The sequence below is a fragment of the Nomia melanderi genome, chromosome 2, assembly GCF_051020985.1.
Source record: "Nomia melanderi isolate GNS246 chromosome 2, iyNomMela1, whole genome shotgun sequence".
NCBI lineage: Eukaryota > Metazoa > Arthropoda > Insecta > Hymenoptera > Halictidae > Nomia > Nomia melanderi.
The window spans coordinates 4,291,592-4,313,556 of NC_135000.1; the positions used below are offsets into that span (position 1 = coordinate 4,291,592).

A 21,965-nucleotide genomic window follows, 5' to 3' on the forward strand; every position below is an offset into this window, starting at 1 on the left:
ACTGGCTAGTCGAAAGTCAAACAATTTAGGTGAACAAGTACCTGAAACCGTTGGGGTATTAAATGAAGAGATGGGGAATAGATCTAACCCCACTTAAAGCCACCTCAAGTCCTCTGATACACTGATTCCGTAAATTTCGTTGAGAATCCTGGGATTTCCTTCTTTCTCACATTTAGTCTTCCAAACCAATCCCATTCTAACTTGCTCATAGCTGAACGTGCATCTGCGGTTCCCTGATGCTCCTTGTAACTTACTGCAGGACACTGGCCAGTCGAAAGTCAAACAATTTAGGCCAACAAGTACGTGGAACCGTTGGGGTATTAAATGAAGAGGTGAGGAGGGGGTTGAACACAGAGGTCTGGGTTGACGATCAGGAGTGGTAATGAGACCGCATATGTGACGCGTACATAGCCCATTAGCGTAACAAGTCGCCATAGTTGTGACGGTTACTATCCCGGAAATTATTACACCATCCCCCCTCGAAAGCCAGCCTCGCCCCTACTCAACCCCGAATCACGTGGACAATTGTGCCGACTATCTGCAAGCGCGAACGCGTGCCAAACTGCCTGGAATTTGGTCTTGAAAACCCCGTCGTTTCACGGCGCTAGCTGTGTTGCGTCAGCAGTGGAGGATACGCGAAGCCTACGTGTGTATCCCGGCTGACCGTCACTTGAACCTAGGGGTTGGAAATACGAGGAAATCGTTGTTTGCCCTCGGAATTGCTCGTGTGCGTCGTTACTGGGTCGATTCGATTGTTATCGGAATTATTTATTGATTTTTCCCGCCGCCGAATGAAGTCGGGATGGTTTGTCATTAGGGGTCAGTGGCAGGTGACAGCAGGTGTTCGTTCGGTTGAATAATACGTGAGGGTGTTGCGCTCGCGATATAATATGAATGGCGATTAATAATTCTCAATTTTAATTAAACCGGCGTTGGCCCGGGAAATGTAACGGCCAAAAGGTTTATTAATTTCTGTTGTTGTTGAGCCGCGCGTTAAAAGTACCTGTTAACATGTGTTGCAGACGGGATTGATTGGCGTTGTAGGGGTGAATGCTGTGGACAGCCTGGAAAGTTTGATGCTTGTTCATTTGGAGTTTCGTATTTTCCAGATTTCGGGAAATTAGTGGCTAATTGTGTGTTGACCTATACTACTGATCCCTCTTTTGACGTTTTTAATGAAGTATTTAGATGAGGGAGATTAATTTAAATTTCATGGTTTGACGGGAATATGGAAATTCATTGGGAAGGTCTGTGTCTGGTTGTACAATGTTGAAGCTGCTTAGTATTTGAAACTTTGTATTGTAAATTAGCGAGGTGGAATGTCGCAAGGACTGTGTCTGACAATAGAACTTCTTATACTACTGTTCATATTAGAATTACTCTAATAATACTTTTCTTATGATCTCCGAATGGAATTCTATCTGATTAATATACAACGCAGAGGATTCCCTGCTGAAGTTTTCATTGACTTATACTACTGATTTCCATAGTTTCTCCTTACTCGACATGATAAAAGGGTTTCGTTCTCGTATTCTCGTTCGGTAACTCGAAGATCTATACGGATCCCTCCCGTGGGTAATGAAACTTGACAACAACAAGAGATTGCTACTCCCTTATACAAACGAACTTTAGGGGAAAACTACAGTCCCTGACTATATAATACTCCACTACAGTTCTTTTATGATTCCACCCTTCAAACTGAAGAAGAGATCAGTTTCAGATCTAACCTTATAAAGTAGGTTCTGGTTACAAGTATTTATTATACAAAATTATATTAATTTTCTAACAACTGTCTGGCTACATAAAATCTCATACTACTGATCACATAAAATTATTTTATCATAGCTTCTTTCATTTTTTATAATCTGAATACTATCCACATGTTCGAGCGCAATAATTATATTGTTCAACAAAATCCTTGGATATCGTGGCATTGACTTATACTACTGATTTATAGACTTCCCCTTTTTCTAACGTCGCGAAAACTTTTATTCCCCTTTTTTCATTAACAACTCTAAGACCCATAGGAATCCCAATTGCGAAACTTGATTGTAACAAGAATTAGCCACCCCCTCAACTTACTATAGTTACCTTAAAACCTGTCTGACCATTCCAGGGTTTCATTCACTGTGCCACGATCGTGACTGGCTCGTCTACCCAAAAGGCAACCGACATTAATTAACTGAACACGGCACGGGCCGATGCTCGGAAGTATTTCTGACATGAAACCCCCGACTGGCAGAGTAATTTTCTTCCGTTCCAACGAAAGTTGTACACAGTAGGTAAAATGATCGAGTTTTTTTTCACATCGTGACGGTTCTTAGTCGCTAGTCATTCGAGATCATATGATGAACTTCTTGTCTCCCTCAATTATAATCCAGCTTCTCGTTCCAATTTCCTCGGAACACTTTGATCTTTCCTTCAGAATCTTTTTTTTAAGAGCCTATCCGTTCGAACGGTTCCGAACAAACAGAAAGGGAAACCGGGACGGACAGAGTCAGTAGTATCGACCAGAGTATATTCGGACAGTGATATTTTCAATTCATATTCCTTTTGAATTTTGTGACCCGAATTTGTGAGGGAATATTGGAAGTTAGGTGTGTTCAGTGGGATTCTACGGTTTCAGGAAATCGCTGAAAAAAATGGCTGATAGATCTGGGCGGTATTGATCACAGTGGTATTGAACGGTGTGTACGGTGACCTAACTTCGACTGTTCATTGTCATTCTGAAATTACAGAAGTTCGCAACTTCAGCGTGATCGAATGTCCAAGTTTTGAATTTAATATGTACAGTGTAAGGGAAGTTTTAATAACATCCCAGTAGTATAGGTCAATGTTTAAAGACGCAAATGTTTAATTAGTTTGTGTTTAGAACCACGTAATGGTCTAAGTTAGGTTTCAAATAATACTAAAACATATTACAAATTTTATCAAATAAATATTCTAAGATAGTTCTAGTAGTGTTGGCCACTATATAGGCAGACATTGGTGACATTAATAATTTTATAATTATTCTTTTCTCTTGGAAGTACGTAGAGTTTAAATAAATATAAAACGTTACTGGAAATTTAGTAAAGTATAAGACTTAAAATTACAAGCAACCAAGTAGTATAGATTAATATAATAAGCAACAATACATAATACGCATAACCATCCTTTAATTGCAATTCCTCGGATCGTCCGTAAATATATTTTTTACACAGTAAAGGGTAAAATATGACACCGAGGTAGGATTTATTATTCATCAGTAACGGACAAGTGATATAAGTCAATGTAGACGTAAGCATACTAGGGATTCAGAAACTCCGTGAAGCTTCTTGTATAATAAAACTTCCCCTGCAGGATATTAAATTCAATTTTAATAATTTTCATCTGGCTGAGAACAACACAATAACGTTGCGCTGTCCCCCGTACCGGCAATATAAATTCTTATCAACGAAGACAGCCGAACGATACGTCATGATCCCTTTAGGGCGCTTTACGATGATGGAAAGTGCTCCATCCGCATTTAATGACTTGTACCGGCCGCTGTAAACGGCGAGACAATAGAAAATCAATTCCAGTGACACCGTAGATCAACGTGCCAGGCATGAATAATACCTAAACCCCACCCGAAACTCCTCAGGAAGCCTTTAATTAGAACGAAGCTTCCGGTGTCTCATTGACAAACCGCGCTTTAAACAATTGGAGAAACTTTTTAATAATCGCCCGGTTGCCCTGGAACTCGCGAATTCCAATTAATTCCGCAGCTCATTAACCCTTTGCACTTCGAACTTTTTACTGGGTTCTTTTTCTAATAACTCCTCATTATTTTAATTGCTTTGTTCGAAATTCCATTGCTATCAGTCGTTAATTATACGGAGATATTAGAAATTTGAAATATCGAGGTTCGGAGAGCTTAGGAGTTAATAATATTATATATTGAAAACGGTAGCAATTAACGCTATTAGGGATTACAAATTAAAAATTCAATTAGAAATTAAAGGATCAAGAATTCAGAATATAAAGAATTGAAAACATCGTAACTAAGAAATATTATGACAAATATTAAAAATGATAGCAATGAAGAATTAGGAGGATAAAGAACAATAAAAGCATTAAACACGAAGGTATAAAATAAAATTTTATAGAATTTCATATGTAACTAAAATTCATATACATGACTTGATTCAACGGAACCGAGAGAATCTCTATCGGGTGTCCACGGAGTAAAACTAAAAAATATTCGAAAACCATATTAATTAATTTCTATGCTCACAGAACTCCACTCGGCGTCGGGGAAAACTCCCTTCCCCATTGTTCCGCCGCGTTTCCCCGTTTCCCGCGGGAAAACAGGATTAACGGGGGATTCTCGGAAAATTAAATTCTACGATACTGTTATGGCGGGAACGCGAAAGGTTGCGTGGAATGTAGCCAGATTTCCGTCCGGGAAATAGTTTCGGGGGATGGTGAAAATCGGGCAGGTCGAGTCGAGGAAAATTAACGCGACCGTGCGTGAAAGAGGGGGTTGGTTAGGGGTGTGGGGGTGGTCGGAGAGACCCGTTACCGGAAAATTAAGAGGCGAAGCCCTTTGGCGCGAGACAAGAAGACAGGGGAAATCATTAGCTAAAGGAGGGCTCTTGTCCCAAGTCGAGCGGCTTAACTGCGCGACTATTCTGACGTCTTCGTGATTCGAATGGCGGCCAGACGTTACCCGGATACTCCTTCCGTTTTCTTCTCCCCTTTCTTCCTTTTTTTCACCCCCGGCCACCCTCTTCCTGTAACGTTCTATCTCGTTTTAATATTTCACTGTCTTTGATACTGAATTTTTCCTCGGGAGACCCACCCCCTTCCTTCCCTTTACCAGTGTGCACAGGTTTATTCATAATTCATTGGACAGTTGGTTGACTCCGGGAAAATGAACATTTCGTGATAGAATGGTATACTTTAACGGAATTTATTTCTTTTTTTTTAATGGATTTCAGAGGACGAGGGATTTTTAGAGAAGAATGGAGTGCGAACGGTGAGAATGGTCGAGGGATTTGATTTGGGGATTGCGGTTTCGAGGGACGTGAAGTGTTTGTGGTTGACTGTTACTACTTGATGGAGTTAATGTGAATGGTGGTGTCTGTTTCAGATGGCGAATGAAGGGAATTCGGTTTTTATTTGATAGAGTTTTGAAATTATTTTGAGCATGCGGGATAGGGGATGTTTGGGAGTTAGTAGAATTTGTCAGTATTTAGTCGCACAGATTCTGGATAGTTGTAGAAAGTATTTAATGATGAAAGTTTGTTGTTATGGTTATTATAATGTGTTCAACTTACAGGTGCACTGATAGATTATATACTCAGGTACCTTATTTATAATATTGAATGTTATACGAACTATGGTAATTAAGAACTCTGTTTAAAAAATGCTATATATTAAAAATCTGTAGCAGTGATCAATATTTTTTAACTATTTCGTAATATTATAGTTGTTGTATAGTTGTTGTATAAAAACTGTTTTACTTATATTTTTCCACAAGAAAGTTCGTCTGTTATTGGTTTATACTATTGAATTTGATTGGTTTTCTAAGTACTGTTATAATGTTTTCAATGCTGTGAATAAAATTGGTTCATTAAATTATGATTTCAAGTAAAATATAGCAACATCGGTAAAGTTTATATTAAATGGTGGAGGTTTACAATATTAAAAGTTTCTAACAAAGTATTTGCTTGGAATTCGCTATGAAAAGTTTATAAAATCCTGAAAGGTTACTAGTCTGAACGGAAAGGATCGCTCGCGGCTGGTTATTAAGGGAAGTTTGATGGAATCAATACCGACCTCCCGAAAGGCGACTGCAATCAGATCATAAGTTAATCCGCGGAAGTTTAATTTCTCGGTATCGCCGTTTCGAGATTGGGAGGGAGTATCAATCTCGTCGAATCGAACACTTTCCATTTGTTTGATGAATAATATTTTCCCACTCAAATAAATGTTACCTAACTCACTCAGGCATGCATCACGTATTTTTTTGCTTATTTACTTTAAAATCCATCTGCTATATATATTTTCCAATTAATTACAAAATAATCTGCTTAATAACCTACAAGAATCTTTAATTAAAAATTGAGCAGTATAGGCCAGCATATACAAAGACAGCGTTAATGTCTATAAACTTAATGAATTTCTAAAAAAAACTTCCTAATCAAATTAGTGGGATCGAGTAATTTATTAAAGTTGATTACATACAGAAATGCTTTATTAATAATTCAATAGTATAAATCAACATGTACACAGACAATTTGACTTTTTATAGAACTCAGGAAATGTGATTAATAATTTCCTAATAAAATTTGTGAGGTCGAATAGTTAATTGGGTTTGCTTTGGTTGCAAGAAAAGCTTAATTATCCAATCGATTACTAAATAATTTTCTTGATGACACACAAAAATGCTTGATTAATAATTCAGTAGTATAAGCCGACATGTACACAGACAATTTGACTTTTTATAAAACCCAGGAAATCTGATTAACAATGTCTCAATACAACTTTCTAATAAAATTTGTGGGTTCGAATAATGAATTGGATTTGCTTAGGTTGCAAGAAAAAATGGTAGCACGGAATGCTGCGGTATATTGTCGATACTGTGGCCAAGTGGAAGGAAACTTAATTTGTCGTCGGCGGTTGGTACCATTAATTTCAAGGTGGAGAAAAAAATTGATTCTATCAGGGAATCCCTCAGTCGTACAATCGAAAAGGGCAAACGGATGCAAACAATCGTTGCGGTGCACGCAATGACGCATTATCGCGTGTGCACTCGTTAATCATTCTGCCAAGTTGGATGAAATGAATTTCTATTTTTAAGGGGTGACCCAGTTTCCACGAAAGACCGGGTTAATTGTTTCGTTAAATTTCGTTTCTTTCGATTTGCTGGTGTCGCGGATTATTTAATTAATTATTGTTGAATGGTTATTGCAAAGGTATTATTACTAATCGACAGGGAATTGTTATGACAAGGTACAATGAACTTATTAACAAGACAAGAATCGTTGAGCTGCTGGGGATTATAAACAAGCCAGCTTCATTAAAAGAGTACTGTCTGGCCTTATACATTGGGATGATATATATATATATCGGTATTACATCGGGATTTTTCATTAAGAAATGCCCCCAGGGAAATAAGAGGGTTGAACGGTAATACAGATTGAATCGAGCTCGTTGTTCCGAGTTGGTGTAACTAACCGTGCTCACGGTTAGATTCCAGACTCTATTTTAGAATTTTTACTGAATTTGCAAATCTTATTATCCACTTTACAACACTCTTAATTAAAAATTCATGATAATAGTATAGTATATGGTGGTTTTACTATTAGATGATATTTGAAAATGTGGATCTTTAGTAAAAAGAGAATTAGGAAAACAACAATATTTAATAAGATAAAGGAAACAATACGGACAACACGTAAAAAATACAACACACGACTCTCGCACCAAAAATGTTCTACTCCGCTGTCGCTCACCAAAATGTGTCCTTATGCACGCATTTCCACTCGCTTTTATCACACACCCCCATTCGCTCTGTCTTTCTCACCCTTGCACCCTTCTCACTCGCATCTTTCGTCCATGGTCAAAATTCACTCTGTCACGTACACGCTTTTCTCACGGTTCAGTCGCTCAGTTCCAGACACTCTTCCTCGCATTCTTTCAGCCACTCGAAATTGTCTAAACGCAGTCACACTATTTCCCAAACATCCCGGCGCCGGTCCGTCGCAATATGACCTGGTCGCCCTTACGCACGCACAACAAACCATTCATCCTACAATAAATATTCTCGATACTACAATAGTATATAATTTAATAGAATTTAAAGTTAATACGACTTAATACTAATATAGAACCAGTTTATTTCGATCCTAGATACATTTTGACAAACCAGGATCCACTTGGGATCCACCTATATTCTTTGAATAGACCTGCATCCACCATAGACCCTTTGAATTAACCTAGATCCACGATATAGTCTTTGGATCGATCTAAATCCATCATGGACACTTTAGAATAACCCAGACCCACTTTAAACACTTTGTATCAATCAGAATCCACCTTGAATCTTTACAGCAAACATAGATCCATTTGTCCAGTCCAAATCCAGCCAACGTCCACTTATCTCATATCTAAATCCACTTTGGATCCATCATAAATTTAATTTACAACGAACTGAACTTTTATAAATTCTGTCACATGTTATTGAATCACTATCGAAAAAAATATTTGAAGTTTAACTTCAGGAACTTCAGCTTTCCCTCGTAAACTTTCAATGATTTTCACTCATGAGAGATAAAGTCTAATAAGATTATACGATCTCTTTGAAACTCTTCGAACAATATTCGAAAAACGATTTTCATTTTGCCAACAGGGCAGAAGCCCTTTCATTTTCCAGCGTCGACACTCGCCATCCAAGTGGAAGAATTCCACACTGAATTCTTGTTCTTCTCTCTAGCATCAAGCCAAAGTTTTCATTTCAGATCGCATGCTCCCCGACAATGAACCTGATAGAAAAGTTTCACCCAGATTTCTCTCTTACCAATATCACAGCGCAGTATCGCCATATGCACTTTCGTACACGAATTTTCCACGAAGTGCATCAGTTTACAAATTTTTAGTTTTTCAGTCCCGTCGGAATGTACATATCGAAGAGAATATAAGAAAGGGGAATTCATCGAGCACCAAAAGCTGAAAAAAATTGTCGAAATCATTTGCTTCCTCGCGGAATTCGACGAAATCAAATTTCTCTTAAAAACTCAAACGAAATCGTCCAACAGGATTTCCCCCATCACGGTTCGTTCACGAGAAAATCAACTTTGACAGTGGCCCGCTCGCTCGATTTCAACTTCGTTTCCCTCGGAAACGAAAATTCCTATGGAAAAACCGGTGCCGCACACTTTCGACGTATTTTTGCCCGGTGAATCGATCTGAACGAGTAAACCGGCCGTTCGCATATCGCATTCTACGAAAATTGAACTGTATTTGTAGAAAACATTGTAAACGGTGAATTTAAAATTTCTCGTTTCATCTATCATCCATGTGCACTGTATCGAATGTCGAAAAATTTAATTGGAAAAGTTGCATTGCAATAGGACACAATTGTTCCCAACAAATATCACGGAGAACATTTTAAACTGTTATTTTATATTGTAGTATATTTCATAGTGTTTATTAGGAAAAACTAAGTAATTCTATTTCTCAGTTAGGTTCTCAAAAATTTGAATTCGCATGAAAATCCGCGGTCTAATAATAAGAAATGTTACTTTGAAACGAAACAATTGAATGAAATTGAAGTGAATCGGAGAAAATTGAGGAGGGCCGAAGAAACTGAAGCAAATTGGAGAATATTTAAATTAAACGTTGCAGAAAATTTAAGAAATTAGACGAAATTGAACAAAACTGTACAAAACTAAACGAAACTAAAGAAAATTGAAGAAAACTGAACAAAACAAAAATTCGAAGTTTTCCAATTCTAGCATTTAGAGTTTTCAAGAAAAACTGTTCAGTCTCGTCGGAATGCACTTTCGTTGGAATGGGTGGGCGATTTGTATGCACTTTCACAACGGTGCAGTTCGCCGTACCTGCACAACTTGAAACAAACTGCGGTCATTCCGTTTCCTGTTATTTTTCCGATGTTGTTTCTCGCCGTCGCCGCTCTCCGCGGCCGTTAGGGAGTTGAAAGATGGTTTTCGCGGCGGGAATCGTTCGATAGGTCCTCTTTTCTTCGGAGTCAAGGGGGAGATTCATCGTTCCTGACCCGACCGCAGGATTTTCTCTACCGGAATCGATTAATAAGCGAGGAAACGCTGCATCATTCCGTTTGTTCTTTCCCCAGCGATGATAACCATCCACCTTCTGACGATAAATAAAATGATTCGACGTTCTTTGTCTGGCGGTTTCTTCTTTGGATTTCTTGTTGTAATCTGCGAAAACGTTTTCGAGAGAGAATGGATCATAAAAGGGAATTCTTTTTCAGCTACAAGTTCTATTTACTGTTGTCTTTGTTCGGCGATGACGTTAATCACTTTTGCTCTGAGTTATTGCGCTTTTGTTCGTGGAACTGTTATTTCGTATGAAGACCTTTTAATTAGATGCGGTTGAACGCGAGGAGGATTTGAATTCGTAACTCTGTATAATTTATGGCTGACCAATACTACTGTAGATGAAAAGTTTGTTGAAAGTGCTTAAAATGAAATTATAGCAGAATTTTTTAATTTCTTATTGCGGTATTATACATTCATTTGGGTCTGCAGTTGTGTCTGACTTAGGTCTGGTCAATACTACTTTATGAAGCAAATTTCGAGGAAAAGTATTTAAAACTTTATTTATTAGGGGAATTTCGAAATTCTATTAATTATGGGATATAATGTCTGTTAGGTAAATGTTCATTTACATTTGTAATCGTGTTCGACTTATGGTTGACAGATACTACTGTATAAAGAACATTTGGAAGGAATTTATTCGAACACTCATTTCTACTCGAGATTTGGAAGTTTTCTGTTATATTATCATACTTTCACTCAAAATGTCTGAATTGTTTAAGGGCATTTCTATTGTCTTTAGTATCCTACTAATTGATATCTTATAGACAGCTATTATTTTATACGAATTGTGTACTCTGTAAAATACATATTGATATTCCAGAGAAGGAATATGCAATTCATCACAGTAGTACAGAAATGTTTAATACCGGATGTATATCGGAGTTCTTTTCCTCCACTTGTCTGACCCGTGTTTGTCGAATACTACTGTATTCTACGTGTACTACGGCTGGAGTCAAAATTTCTTCTCCCTCCGGGAACCAGCAAGATAAACTCTCGAATATTTCAACGGCAGCAATAGAAATACAGCTAAAAGCTAATGAAAATATTGTGGCATCCCATACAATTTTTCAGATTGATCCGATAGAAAATACAAATCCTATTGATTGGATATGCTATTCAATTTTTATAAATTTTATTGGTATTTTTATAAACTTTTCATATACTTCTTTTTCCTCTGTTCTGATTTTTCTCAGTTCTCTAAATCATTTCCTGGGTTTCATTCTCTTCTCTAATATTTCAATTTTCTATATTTCCCTGCTTTGAAGCCCTCTCTAATTTTCCTAACTTTCTCAGTTTCCAATTCTACCAATTTTTTAATTTTCACTTTTCTTAATTTTTATATTGTACTTTCCCTTTACTCAGTTTTCTCATTCTCTCAATTTCCCAACTTTCCCAATTTTTATAATTTTCCTAGTTTTCCATTTTTTTTAAATTTCCTCGCTTTTGCAGTGTCTACACTTCGTTCGTCACTAACAGTTACCACCAATTACTATCTGCATGACCCAACGCAGCAGAATCGACGATTCGAAGTGGCAACCTGATCATTATCATAGTTAGTCATCAAATATTCAGACCCGAATTTGCACAATTATGGCTAGTTTCGCCCCTAACAGCCTCCGAGCGAAGTACAGTGAAGCATCAAACCAGTTACATCCGAATCATTGCGAGCACTGTCTACGTGCTCCATATTATCCACAATAATAGTAACGTTGCTTATATACGGATATCAATTGACAAACCAACCGTTTCTATTTCCGTGCCTACGATCCGCAAACTCATACACACTCCATTCATCCAGTCTCACTTCGACCATACAGATCCCTCATTAATTTCTATATTCTATTACTGCATGGAACTAGAACTTCGTGCTCCATTCCATTTTACAATTAATATAGCATAATCAATAGCCTATTGAAATTCCTATTTCCCCTTCTGTATTCCTCTGAACTTCACAATTAACGAAACTTAATAATAGCTAATTAAAATCTTAGTTTACCTTAGAGGCCCTCTCTAATTTTCTTAACTTCCCCAGCTTCCGATTCTTCCAATTTTTTAATTTTCAATTTTCTTAATTTTTCTATTTTCCCCTTATCCAATTTTCTCATCCTCTCAATTTTCCAACTTTTCCAATTTTTGTAATTTTCCTAGTTTTCCATTTTACAATTAATATAGCATAATTAATTGATTTCAATAGCCTATTGAAATTCCTGTTTTCCCTTCTGTATTCCTCTGAACTTCACAATTAACGAAACTTAGATAACAACTAATTAAAATCTTAGTTTAACCTCTGTTTATTTCTTCGTGTGAAACGTTGTCTGAACAAATTCATTCATTCATATAATTTTGAAATTTCTTTCATTTGAATAAGAATATAAAAAAATGTTAAAATGAATGGTAAGACGTGATTTTTGAAATATTTTGAGGGTTTTATTTAAGATTGAGAAGAATCGAATTGAATGGTTCAGGAACTAGTCGAGACGGTCCACATAGTGAAAGAATGACCACCATTTTGCAACGCCGCAAGAAAGTTAATCCACGGTGTGACACCCCGCTCGGATCTGTCCGGGACAATAAAAAGAGGCGAGATGATTTAGAGTTATCCGCAAAGTAACTCGTCTGGCCACGAGATTTATAGGTACGCTGGGTTTTCAAACAAAAATATATATTTATGCAGTTTTACGTGGACTGCTGCGCCATGTAGTCTTTTTTGCTAACACATCCGGTTATATTTTCATGGAGCATGGAAAATTACTTGATAAAAAGGGGATTCTTTAAACTTTAATTCTGATTTGAATATTGAACATGTACTGTGCAAACGATTCCTTGTTGCATTTCTGCGTACATCAAATTTTATTTACAGTTTATTAGGATCGAGGTTGTTAAAATTTGTGATTCGTTCCTGATGCATTATTTTTTGAATTCTTGGCTAACAGTTCATTGAGTCGTTGTGTCTTTTGAGTCCTTATCTCAACGTCCATGGAGTTCCAACCTCAGAATCCCAAGAGTTCTTGTTTCTAAATTCACGGAGTCCTTGTTTCGAAGTCCATGAAGTCCTTGCTTTAAAGTCGAAGAAGTTTATGTCTCAAAATTCATGAAATCCTAACCTCAAAATCCAAACAGTCCTGATTTCTAAATTGGTGGAGTCCTAACCTCAAAATACAAGGAGTCCTTGTTTCAAAATTGGTGGAGGCCTAACCTCAAAATCCAAGGAGTCCTTGTTTCGAAGTCCATGAAGTCCTTGCTCCAAAGACCAAGGAGTTTGTGTCTCAAAATTTATGAAATCCTAACCTCAAAATCTAAGGATTCCTTGTTTCGAAGTCTATGAAGTCCTTGCTTTAAAGTTCAAGAAGTTTGTGTCTCAAAATTCAGGTAATCCTAACCTCAAAATCCAAAGAGTCCTTGTTTCTAAACTGATGGAGTCCTAACCTCAAAATCCAAGGAGTCCTTGTTTCGAAATCCATGAAGTCCTTGCTTTAAAGTCCAAGGAGCTTGTGTCTCAAACTTCAGGTAATCCTAACCTGAAAATCCAAAGAGATCTGGACTCAATGTCCATTATGAACATAATGGACCTTAAAGTACATGGAATCCTAATTTCGAAGTCCAAAGAGTCCTAGTCTCAAAATTCACGAAATCCTTGCTTCAAAGTCCATAAAGTCTTTAACTGACAGACCATAAGTTGCTTCTCTTCATATTTCTCAACGTGTGAACTTCTCAGTTCTTTCAAAACTAAACTGTCCTCTTTGTCCTTATTATGTGTAATTCGAATCTTATCTACCATTCACCTTGAGTTTCATTCAGTCCTTATTTCCTGACTCCTCCAATTCCCCAGCATTTACTTTTCTCATGCATTGTATTTAAATATTTCTAAAACACTTCCTAGTTCCATTAATACTTTTTTGGTGCTTCATTTAAATTCATTGGCTTCTCTTGGTTTTCACGTAAGCGGTTTCCTGGTGTTGCTTGCTTTTTTACTTTATACATCTTTCATGAGTTGCTTATTTCTATCTTGAGTCCTTGAGCGGACCTTCCTTGATCTAGACAATATTCAAGAGACATCCTTCGTTTTGCATTCAAGTGTTATCATGGTTTCAAGGTTTTTTTCTTTAAACATTTCCATCTCAAGTTTTACAATTGTTCAAATGTTAAATTAAGAACACTGAGGCTTCTAACAGTGATTTTAATTATTATAATTTTTATAAAATCTCGAAAAATCATGTTTGCAATTTCATTCGTTGGATAATTCCTGGGTTAACAAAGATAAAATTCATATGCATTTTCACGCCTCAGATATATTCCCTAATTATACATTCATTACATTTGTTTTCACGTGCATAAATATTCTACAATCTGTCTGTCCACAATTTCCAGTTTTGCCAAAAACATGTTCGCAAAAAGATGGCTCCAACATCAGCACAGATAGCATGGAATTTGACTTCCGTTGAAATGGTTGTGCATTCTACAACATGGGACAGCAGTCCACCCCTTGATTAACGTAGAGTGGGTGCTGCAAAATGCAGGCTGTAATTCGAGAAGCTTGCCTCAGTGTGGTCTATTTTCGACTTCTGACCATTTTTCTGTATTTCCTACGATGGACAACGTATATCCAAATAAAACTCGAGTCAGGTTCAGTTAACCTACTTCTGAACAATAAAAAATGTTATATAAATTTAATAGTAGTCTCCATTAGCTAAATGTTATTTTCTGTCTCTTATTTTGCATGTTTTTAACATTAAATATAAATCATACCTCACGATCAACTTAAACTTCAATTGCATTTAAATAAAACTTGAGTCAAATTAGCTCTACCTCAGAAAATAAGATTTAAAATTAAAAGAAATTTCCATTAGCCAGATTTACATTAAACTTAGTTCAGGTGTAAAGAAAATATTATTTAAAATTAGAATAAATTTCAACACGCTACATTTCTATCAAACTTAGGTTATGTCCAGGTTAGGTCTGAACCAGGCTGACACAAAATATAATAAATATTATTTAAAATTAGAATAAACTTCAACACGCTTCATTTCTATCAAATTTATGTTATGTCCAGGTTAGGTCTCAACCAAGCTCGCACAAAATATAATAAATTCATCCCTCACATTTTATCCTACGTCTAGTACTTAAAAATTGTATTGTTTCAAACATTTTCCAATGTACAAAATAAATCAATTGTCCTGCTCAGAGAAAATGTTTATTCTAAATTAGAAGATACAGCATTGTAATCAGGATCGTGGACTAACTTGAGGGACTTATAACGATGTCGTGAGGGCAGTAGCAAGCAACAAGGAGCACGTACAGATAAACGAGCCAGTTGATGGTAATTCGACCCGATATAAAATGCAGAACGTTCGGTGAAAGTGGTCGCAAGTTTCATGCCCTTTAACGGGACGCGAGTACTTAGGGAGTGTTTTTATTTTCCGTGTATCTCACGATGGTCCGGCCATAAATGTTCTCGGCTCTTGCCACGGCAAAAAATGTCCACTAGTCCAGTGCTCTCATGATTTTTTAATTGAGTTCCGTGGTCCGGGTAATACGAATTTTTTCTCCCAAAACAAGCACTTCGATATTTCCTCCGCAAAAACTGTCCTTTCAAAACTTCCGAATTTTTCATTAAATAAAGTTCAATATGCATGCCTTCTGAATTCGACGAGCTTTAACCAATTATGAAATAAAGCTGCATTCAGGCTACGAAACGACTACATTAACCGCACAGATAACATTCAAGCATTCCGAAAACCTGGGGTGAGGTATATGAATGTTCAAATTAATTAAACGAAAATCATAAAAGCCACCTGCAAGCTGGAAGAGTTTCTCGTTATATCTTGATCACCCCCCAGGTCCATTCAGTTTAACATATTCTTTGCAAAAAGATCCGATCAAATATTCGAGGAACAAAAACCGGATGGAACTAGGTGGAAAATAAATTTTAAGCTTGGAATTTCTTGAACAGGTTATCTTTTATTAATTCGAGAGTGGTGGTGTTTTAACCCATTAAGTCCCGTGACATTTTTTTTTTAATTTTTAGATGAAATTTTGTATTTCTAGTAATGAGTGTTCATACTATCTTGAAAAGATAGTGAAAAAAATCTGACATATTCAATATACTGTATATAGCAGTGGCATATTTATAGATCACCCAAAATAATTGTTCATAACATTGTTTATATTCAATGTTACTGCATATAAATAAAGTTTTCATTAATCTGGAAACATTTATTTTGTAATTCCAAGTTGCAAAAATGTTAACTTTGTTATTTCGAATTTTATAAATAATTTCTCGCGGCAGTGCAATCATAGAGCATTTTGTAAATTTTCAAAACTTTAAGTGAAGTATAAATTTTATCTGGAAATAACGTCTGATTCAATTTATTCATTCTAAATACTAACTCATATTTATCCCAATCATTAGATACATTTTTTATTAACAAATAAATTGTCCATAACAATTTAGAGTGAGTGATCTATTAACCAGTTAAGTGTGCAATTTAGTTTGAAAAATCTCTCCTTGAACGCGCTATAAAATCAAACAATGAAGTGTATACTCGTTAAATGCAGGCCAAATGCACTTAAAATATATCCTAACGAAAAATTGAAGCGAAGCGAAGAAGAATTACATGTTTGTCTCAAAAAATAAATAATCCATTGTTGAAAAAGTTAGCACCATTAAGAGTTTTAAGATGACGTGTATACTCGTCAAACACGGTTAACTGATTAATAGATCACCGGGACTTAATGGGTTTAGAGTATAGTAAGTGAGGATAATCGAGATTCCGGTGCATTAAGTTTACAAGTGAAATAACTTCGGAGCACTTGTGCGAAGAGTGGTCGCCACAAATTTTTGCCGAATTAAAAACGGGAAGTGTTCCATCGAGGAGCTCAGAATAGACGGGGCGGATAGGCGAGTGAGGGCGAGGGGTGGGGTGGAGGGCAAGCGACGAGAAACGATCCTATTGTTGTCGAGGAAGTTCAGGCCGGCGGTAGATTCTCCGCGACGAATGCAATTCCCGAAGTTCTGATTTCCTATTTAACGAACAGCCCTCGAGTTTCGATAATGTGTCTGTTTCTTGCGCGAACTGTGTCACGGGCCGGGCGAAAGGGGCTGGAACGTCTGGGAAACTTGGGGACGATTAAAAACATTAAAGAGCCTCCTGTGGAGGCAGCGAATCTCAATGGACCTTCACTGACACGCTATAACATACGTGTACGCGCGTCTGTGTTAATACGAACCTTTCTGCTTAAACTGAAATGGGGAGGACTTAAGTCGTCATAATAGCGACTTCGAATGGCTTTTAAGTCAATTGAAAACACTGTGCCGAATGCTTAGACTTCTCAAGTTCAAAAGCTTTTGGTATATAAGTTTCATATTTTCAAATAGTTTTCTACGATTTGAGAACGTTTTCTGCGACTCAAAAGAATTTCCTATGATTCACGGAAATTTACTTTGACTTGAATCAATTTTCCTTGAGTTGAAGAGATTCTATTTTACTTAGGTAGATTTGAATTGGTAGAATGAAGTTTCCCTGGAGTTGGGAAGATTTTCTGTGATTTGAAAAGATTTTCTATGAGTTGAGCAGATTTTCTATGACTTAATTACATTTTCCGAAACACTGTAATGTTTTCCACGACTTGAGAATGTTTTCCAAGATTTTCCACGAGTTAAGAAAATTCTCCGTGATTTGAAAAGATTTTCTTTGATTTGAGCAGATATTCTATGAATTAAACAAATTTTCCAAAACTTTATAATACTAATCATGTCTTAATTACATATTCCAAAACACTGTAATGTTTTACACGACTTCAGAGCGTTTCCTAAGATTTTCCACGAGTCAAGAAGATTTTCTGTAACTTGAAATAATTTTTCACGACTTAAGAAACGTTCTATAAATTACAATATTTTTCTATAACAAACTTTTCAAAGCTCTATATAACATCCTGTACATCTCAAGTACATTTTTCAGGCCTCTCTAAGATGTTCCATAACTCAAACAAATTTTCCAAGACTCAATACAATTCTCCATTACTCAAGAACATCTTCCAAGTCTTTACAAGTGTTCCAAGACTGAGAAAGAGTGTCATAACTCTCCACAAGTCCTTCTAAAACCTAAAACGATTTCCACTGACTCCATGATATTTTCCATAACTCGAAAACACTTCCCAATACCCGGTGCCAATAATTTCCAGCCGCGCTAAGGAAATCGTTATCATTTATCGTTGCAGGTCGTGAGAGCCGCGAGCCCGGTGCTCCTCCGCGTGATCGTGCTGGGTGCATTCTTCATATATTGTACGGTAAGTGTTCTCTTTACTTTTTATTATTCTGAGGAATAGCTATCGTCGTCGAAAAATTTCTCCCGTGAAACATCTCCCTGGTAAAGCCACGCGATATTTCTTTTTGAGGAAAACAACAGCGGAGATGAAGCGGGACAAACAACGGACTCGTAACTTTGTCACTGAAATTTAAAGACCGTGCCACGCTGTTGCGTTTCTTGCTTCGGGAAATTGGAACCGGATGGAGGAACGGACGTAACGGTTTTTCCAAAATAGATTTGTCCTCGTAATGGTCAGCCCATAAATTGCCTTCTCTTTCGTGACGTTTTCTTCGGGCCGGCGTGGAATATGTTTTATAGAACGTTGCCCGTGGCGAGAGTGTTTGACAGGGAACTTTTTGCGGACAGGTGAATCGCTTGTGACGGCAAAACTCGCGAGAAAATTAGATTTCCATCGTAGTCGGATGGAAACCCGTCGAATTACAAGGAACTAACGGAAATCAATTTCCTTTTGTTTCAGACCATTGTAATGTACCCCCGACCGAACGTCATCACGTGCACGGTGCGAGTCTGGCTACGAGAAATTGGATTTTCACTCACTTACGGCGCGCTGATGCTCAAAACCTGGCGGTGAGTAAGAAGAACTTCTCACCGAACGATATTTAACTTGATATCCAGCCGTCAGCTGCTTGTATATGTCTGTGGCACAAATGAAACTCCCTCGGGAAGTCTCTTACCGTAGGCTGTTCAAACGCTGCTAGGGAAAGAAATTTCGGTAAACCCAGGCACGAGGAAGCTTTTGTTGATCTTGGTCATTTTTAATGGAATCCGGAACTTACTTAAACATTTCACTTGTTTTTTAACGTTGAACTGTTTGATGTTATTCTTCGTGAAACTTCCTCTGTGTCTTAATAGTTTCTCAGTTATTCTGTTTAGTTTTCTGCGAGTCTAAAATATTTCTCATGTATGTCTAACAGGATTTTAAGAGCTTAATACACTTTCCCATGACTCGGGAAACTCGATTTCTCCGAGAAAACCTTTTCTTGAATTCATAAGATTTTCCATGATTCTATCGAATTTTTCATGACTCTACATTTTCCATTAGTGAATCAAATTTTTCACGAGTCCGTAAAATTTTCCGTAATCCCATAAAGTTTTCCATGACACTATAAATTTTTCCATGACTTTGTAACGTTTTCCATTAGTCAATCAAATTTTTCACGAATCCGTACAATTTTTCGTGACTCCATAAAGTTTTCCGCGGCTTTGTAAAATTTTTCACGAATCTATCAATGTTCCCAATGCACGATAAAATTATTCATGAATTTATAAAATGTTTTACGAGTATATAGAATATTTTCCATGATTTAGGTATACTTTGAGCTGCTTCCAAGTGAACAAATAACGTTCCAGAGGAGTTGTGTGGGGAATATATTTCTTGCAATGGAAATGAGAGTGAGCGAGCAGGATGAATAATCGATAGTTTTCGTACGAATTTCTATGAAGAATATTAATCTCCACATTATTGTGAGTTATAATCACGTTTCCCGCAACACCTGCGTAATGAATTCCCACAGAACGTTGGAAATTCACCGAAGTCGACCTCAATTTAATACTCGCGCCGGAAAGTTCGACGGAATGCAACAATTTTTCACTCGAGAAATGAAGATACTTCTGAAACATTCCAGATTAAATTATAATTGTATTTGCGCACCCAACATCCGTCAGTTGCATGAACAGGTTTTGCCGATGGTCATGAATAGGAATTTCATGAACTCCGTACATTTCCTACGATTTTTAAATAGTTTTCGTAACTTCAATATAATTCTCTTGATTTCTGTACAATCTTATAGGAACATTTAATTTTTTCTCCGTGTTATAACTCATAATATTTTTCTATGGCTAGAACTACTTCGCAATTATTTTCATTAATTTTTACAACTGGTAGAATTTTTCTATGACTTAAAACAATTTCTTATGACTCACATCGTGTTTTCAAAACCCAAAACAATAGTTTTCTATGACTCCTGCTTTTCCATGCACCAAAAATTTTTCCTTAACTCATACTACACCCCCACTAATCAAGTCCATTTTCCATTACTCACACTACTTTTACATAACTTCAAATATTTTTCTATGACTCTTGTTTTTCCATAACTCAAAATATTTTTCCTTAACTCATACTACATCCTCACTAATCAAGTCCATGTTCCATGACTCACACTACTTTTACATAACTTCAAATATTTTTCTGTGACTCTTGTTTTTCCATGACTCAAAATATTTTTCCTTAACTCATACAGCGTTCCCATTAATCAAGTCCATTTTCCATGACTCACGCTACATTTCCAAAACTCAAAACAATATTTTTCACAACTGAAAACAATTTTTCTTGATTCCTAATGTATTCTCTCTAACCAGTGTTATTTCTCATCACTCAAGATTCCTGCCTAGAACAGAAAATCAGTTTATCGGTATCGGATAATTTATGATACAAACATCAGGACGACGCTCCTCTTCAATTCTCGCAGCTGAAAGAACACATTTTTATTTGTAAGGAATCAGTTCGATGATTACATAAAGTAGGGAACAAAGGGCTCAAGAAAGCAAGCCACGATCACTCAGTGAAGCTTTATTCGATAACTGGCTTACGAATTCAACGGACGAACCTCGGGTGAACATTTTTTTTCCTCTCGTCGGGATCAACGAGGGTGGGGACCGCATTCGAGGGGAATAAGGGATGAAACCCTTGGCGATCTTTATCTTGGAATTTTCCGAGTACCGGAAATTCTGCAACTGGTCGAAGATAGCAATTTCGCGGAGAGCCAAGGGAAAAAATGGGAAGGGAAGCGGAAGTTATATACTGGTTGACCGGCGATCGCTGGAAAAGTTGTGGTATCGTTCTTGTGTTTCATTCTCTGTTCGTTTCGAGTTGATCCTCGACGGTCTCTCGAAACCTATCGGATGGCACAAGTCTGCCGAGGCAAACAAAAACAGACAGAAAAAATGTTGAACCAGAATTTATCGTGTTCCTTGTGAAAATATATTGGTACATTGTAAACTGTTGTTTCTTAGTGGAACAATTTTCAGAAACAATGTAGGTAGTGTTTCGACGCTGTGAAAATTTTATTTGTATCTTGAAAATAATTGCGACATTTGGGAGAGTTAATTTGAGTTTCGGAAAAGTCAAGTGAGTTTTGGGAAATTACTACGACTCATGGGAAACTAAATAAAATGTTTCACAATTCATGGAAGTATGAGAAGAATTATTTGAATTGTATTTTATAAAATTCCTATAACTCGTTGAAAATTAACCCCTATGACTTATTTCTCAACTGCGATCATCATAACACGTCCTCATTAATAATTTATTGGAAAAAGAGAAAAATTCCATATATATTTTATGTAAAAATTTACTCTATAATATAATAATTGATAACAGAGAAATAATATTTCATTTGAATTTACAAGAACTGAGTAATATTTATATTCGATAAAGTCCGTTTAAAATCTTCACCGCGGCTCTCACACGTTATTGTATGGAAAGGGGTTAATTGACGTATTTCAATATAAATTTAATCTTCTGAAACGTGTTACTGTTTTCGAAGAGTAGTGATATTATTGTTCTGAATTTCGAATGAACTTTTAATTAAAGAGTTACCAGCTGTGATATAACTTTCCCTTTTCATTAATTATTCAATCAAAGGGTGCAAAGAATTCAGACGAGGTCTGAATGTAGCGAACAGTCCCACACCGAGTTTGTAATTTAAAAAGTTGAATTAAGTTGAAGCGTCAGGATGATTCAAAAGTCTTGAGCGGACAAGATTAGTTTGAAAGTCGCGTGGCGTTCGTTACTAAAGGTGTAAGA

The 21,965-nt window shown here is 36.7% G+C and overlaps 1 protein-coding gene across 2 annotated transcripts in view; it reads left to right on the plus strand.

Annotated features, from left to right (window-relative positions):
• LOC116425847 (metabotropic glycine receptor) overlaps positions 1-21,965 on the plus strand; it is a 277,989-nt gene that overhangs the window by 145,028 nt on the left and 110,996 nt on the right. For both annotated transcript variants that reach the window (XR_012997961.1, XM_031974063.2), the window contains exons 6-7: positions 18,051-18,119; positions 18,618-18,727. Coding sequence is in view for 1 of the 2 variants with exons in the window: in XM_031974063.2 (XP_031829923.1) it covers positions 18,051-18,119; positions 18,618-18,727 (179 nt within the window). In the remaining variant the exon portion in view is untranslated. The remainder of the gene's footprint in view (positions 1-18,050; positions 18,120-18,617; positions 18,728-21,965) is intronic.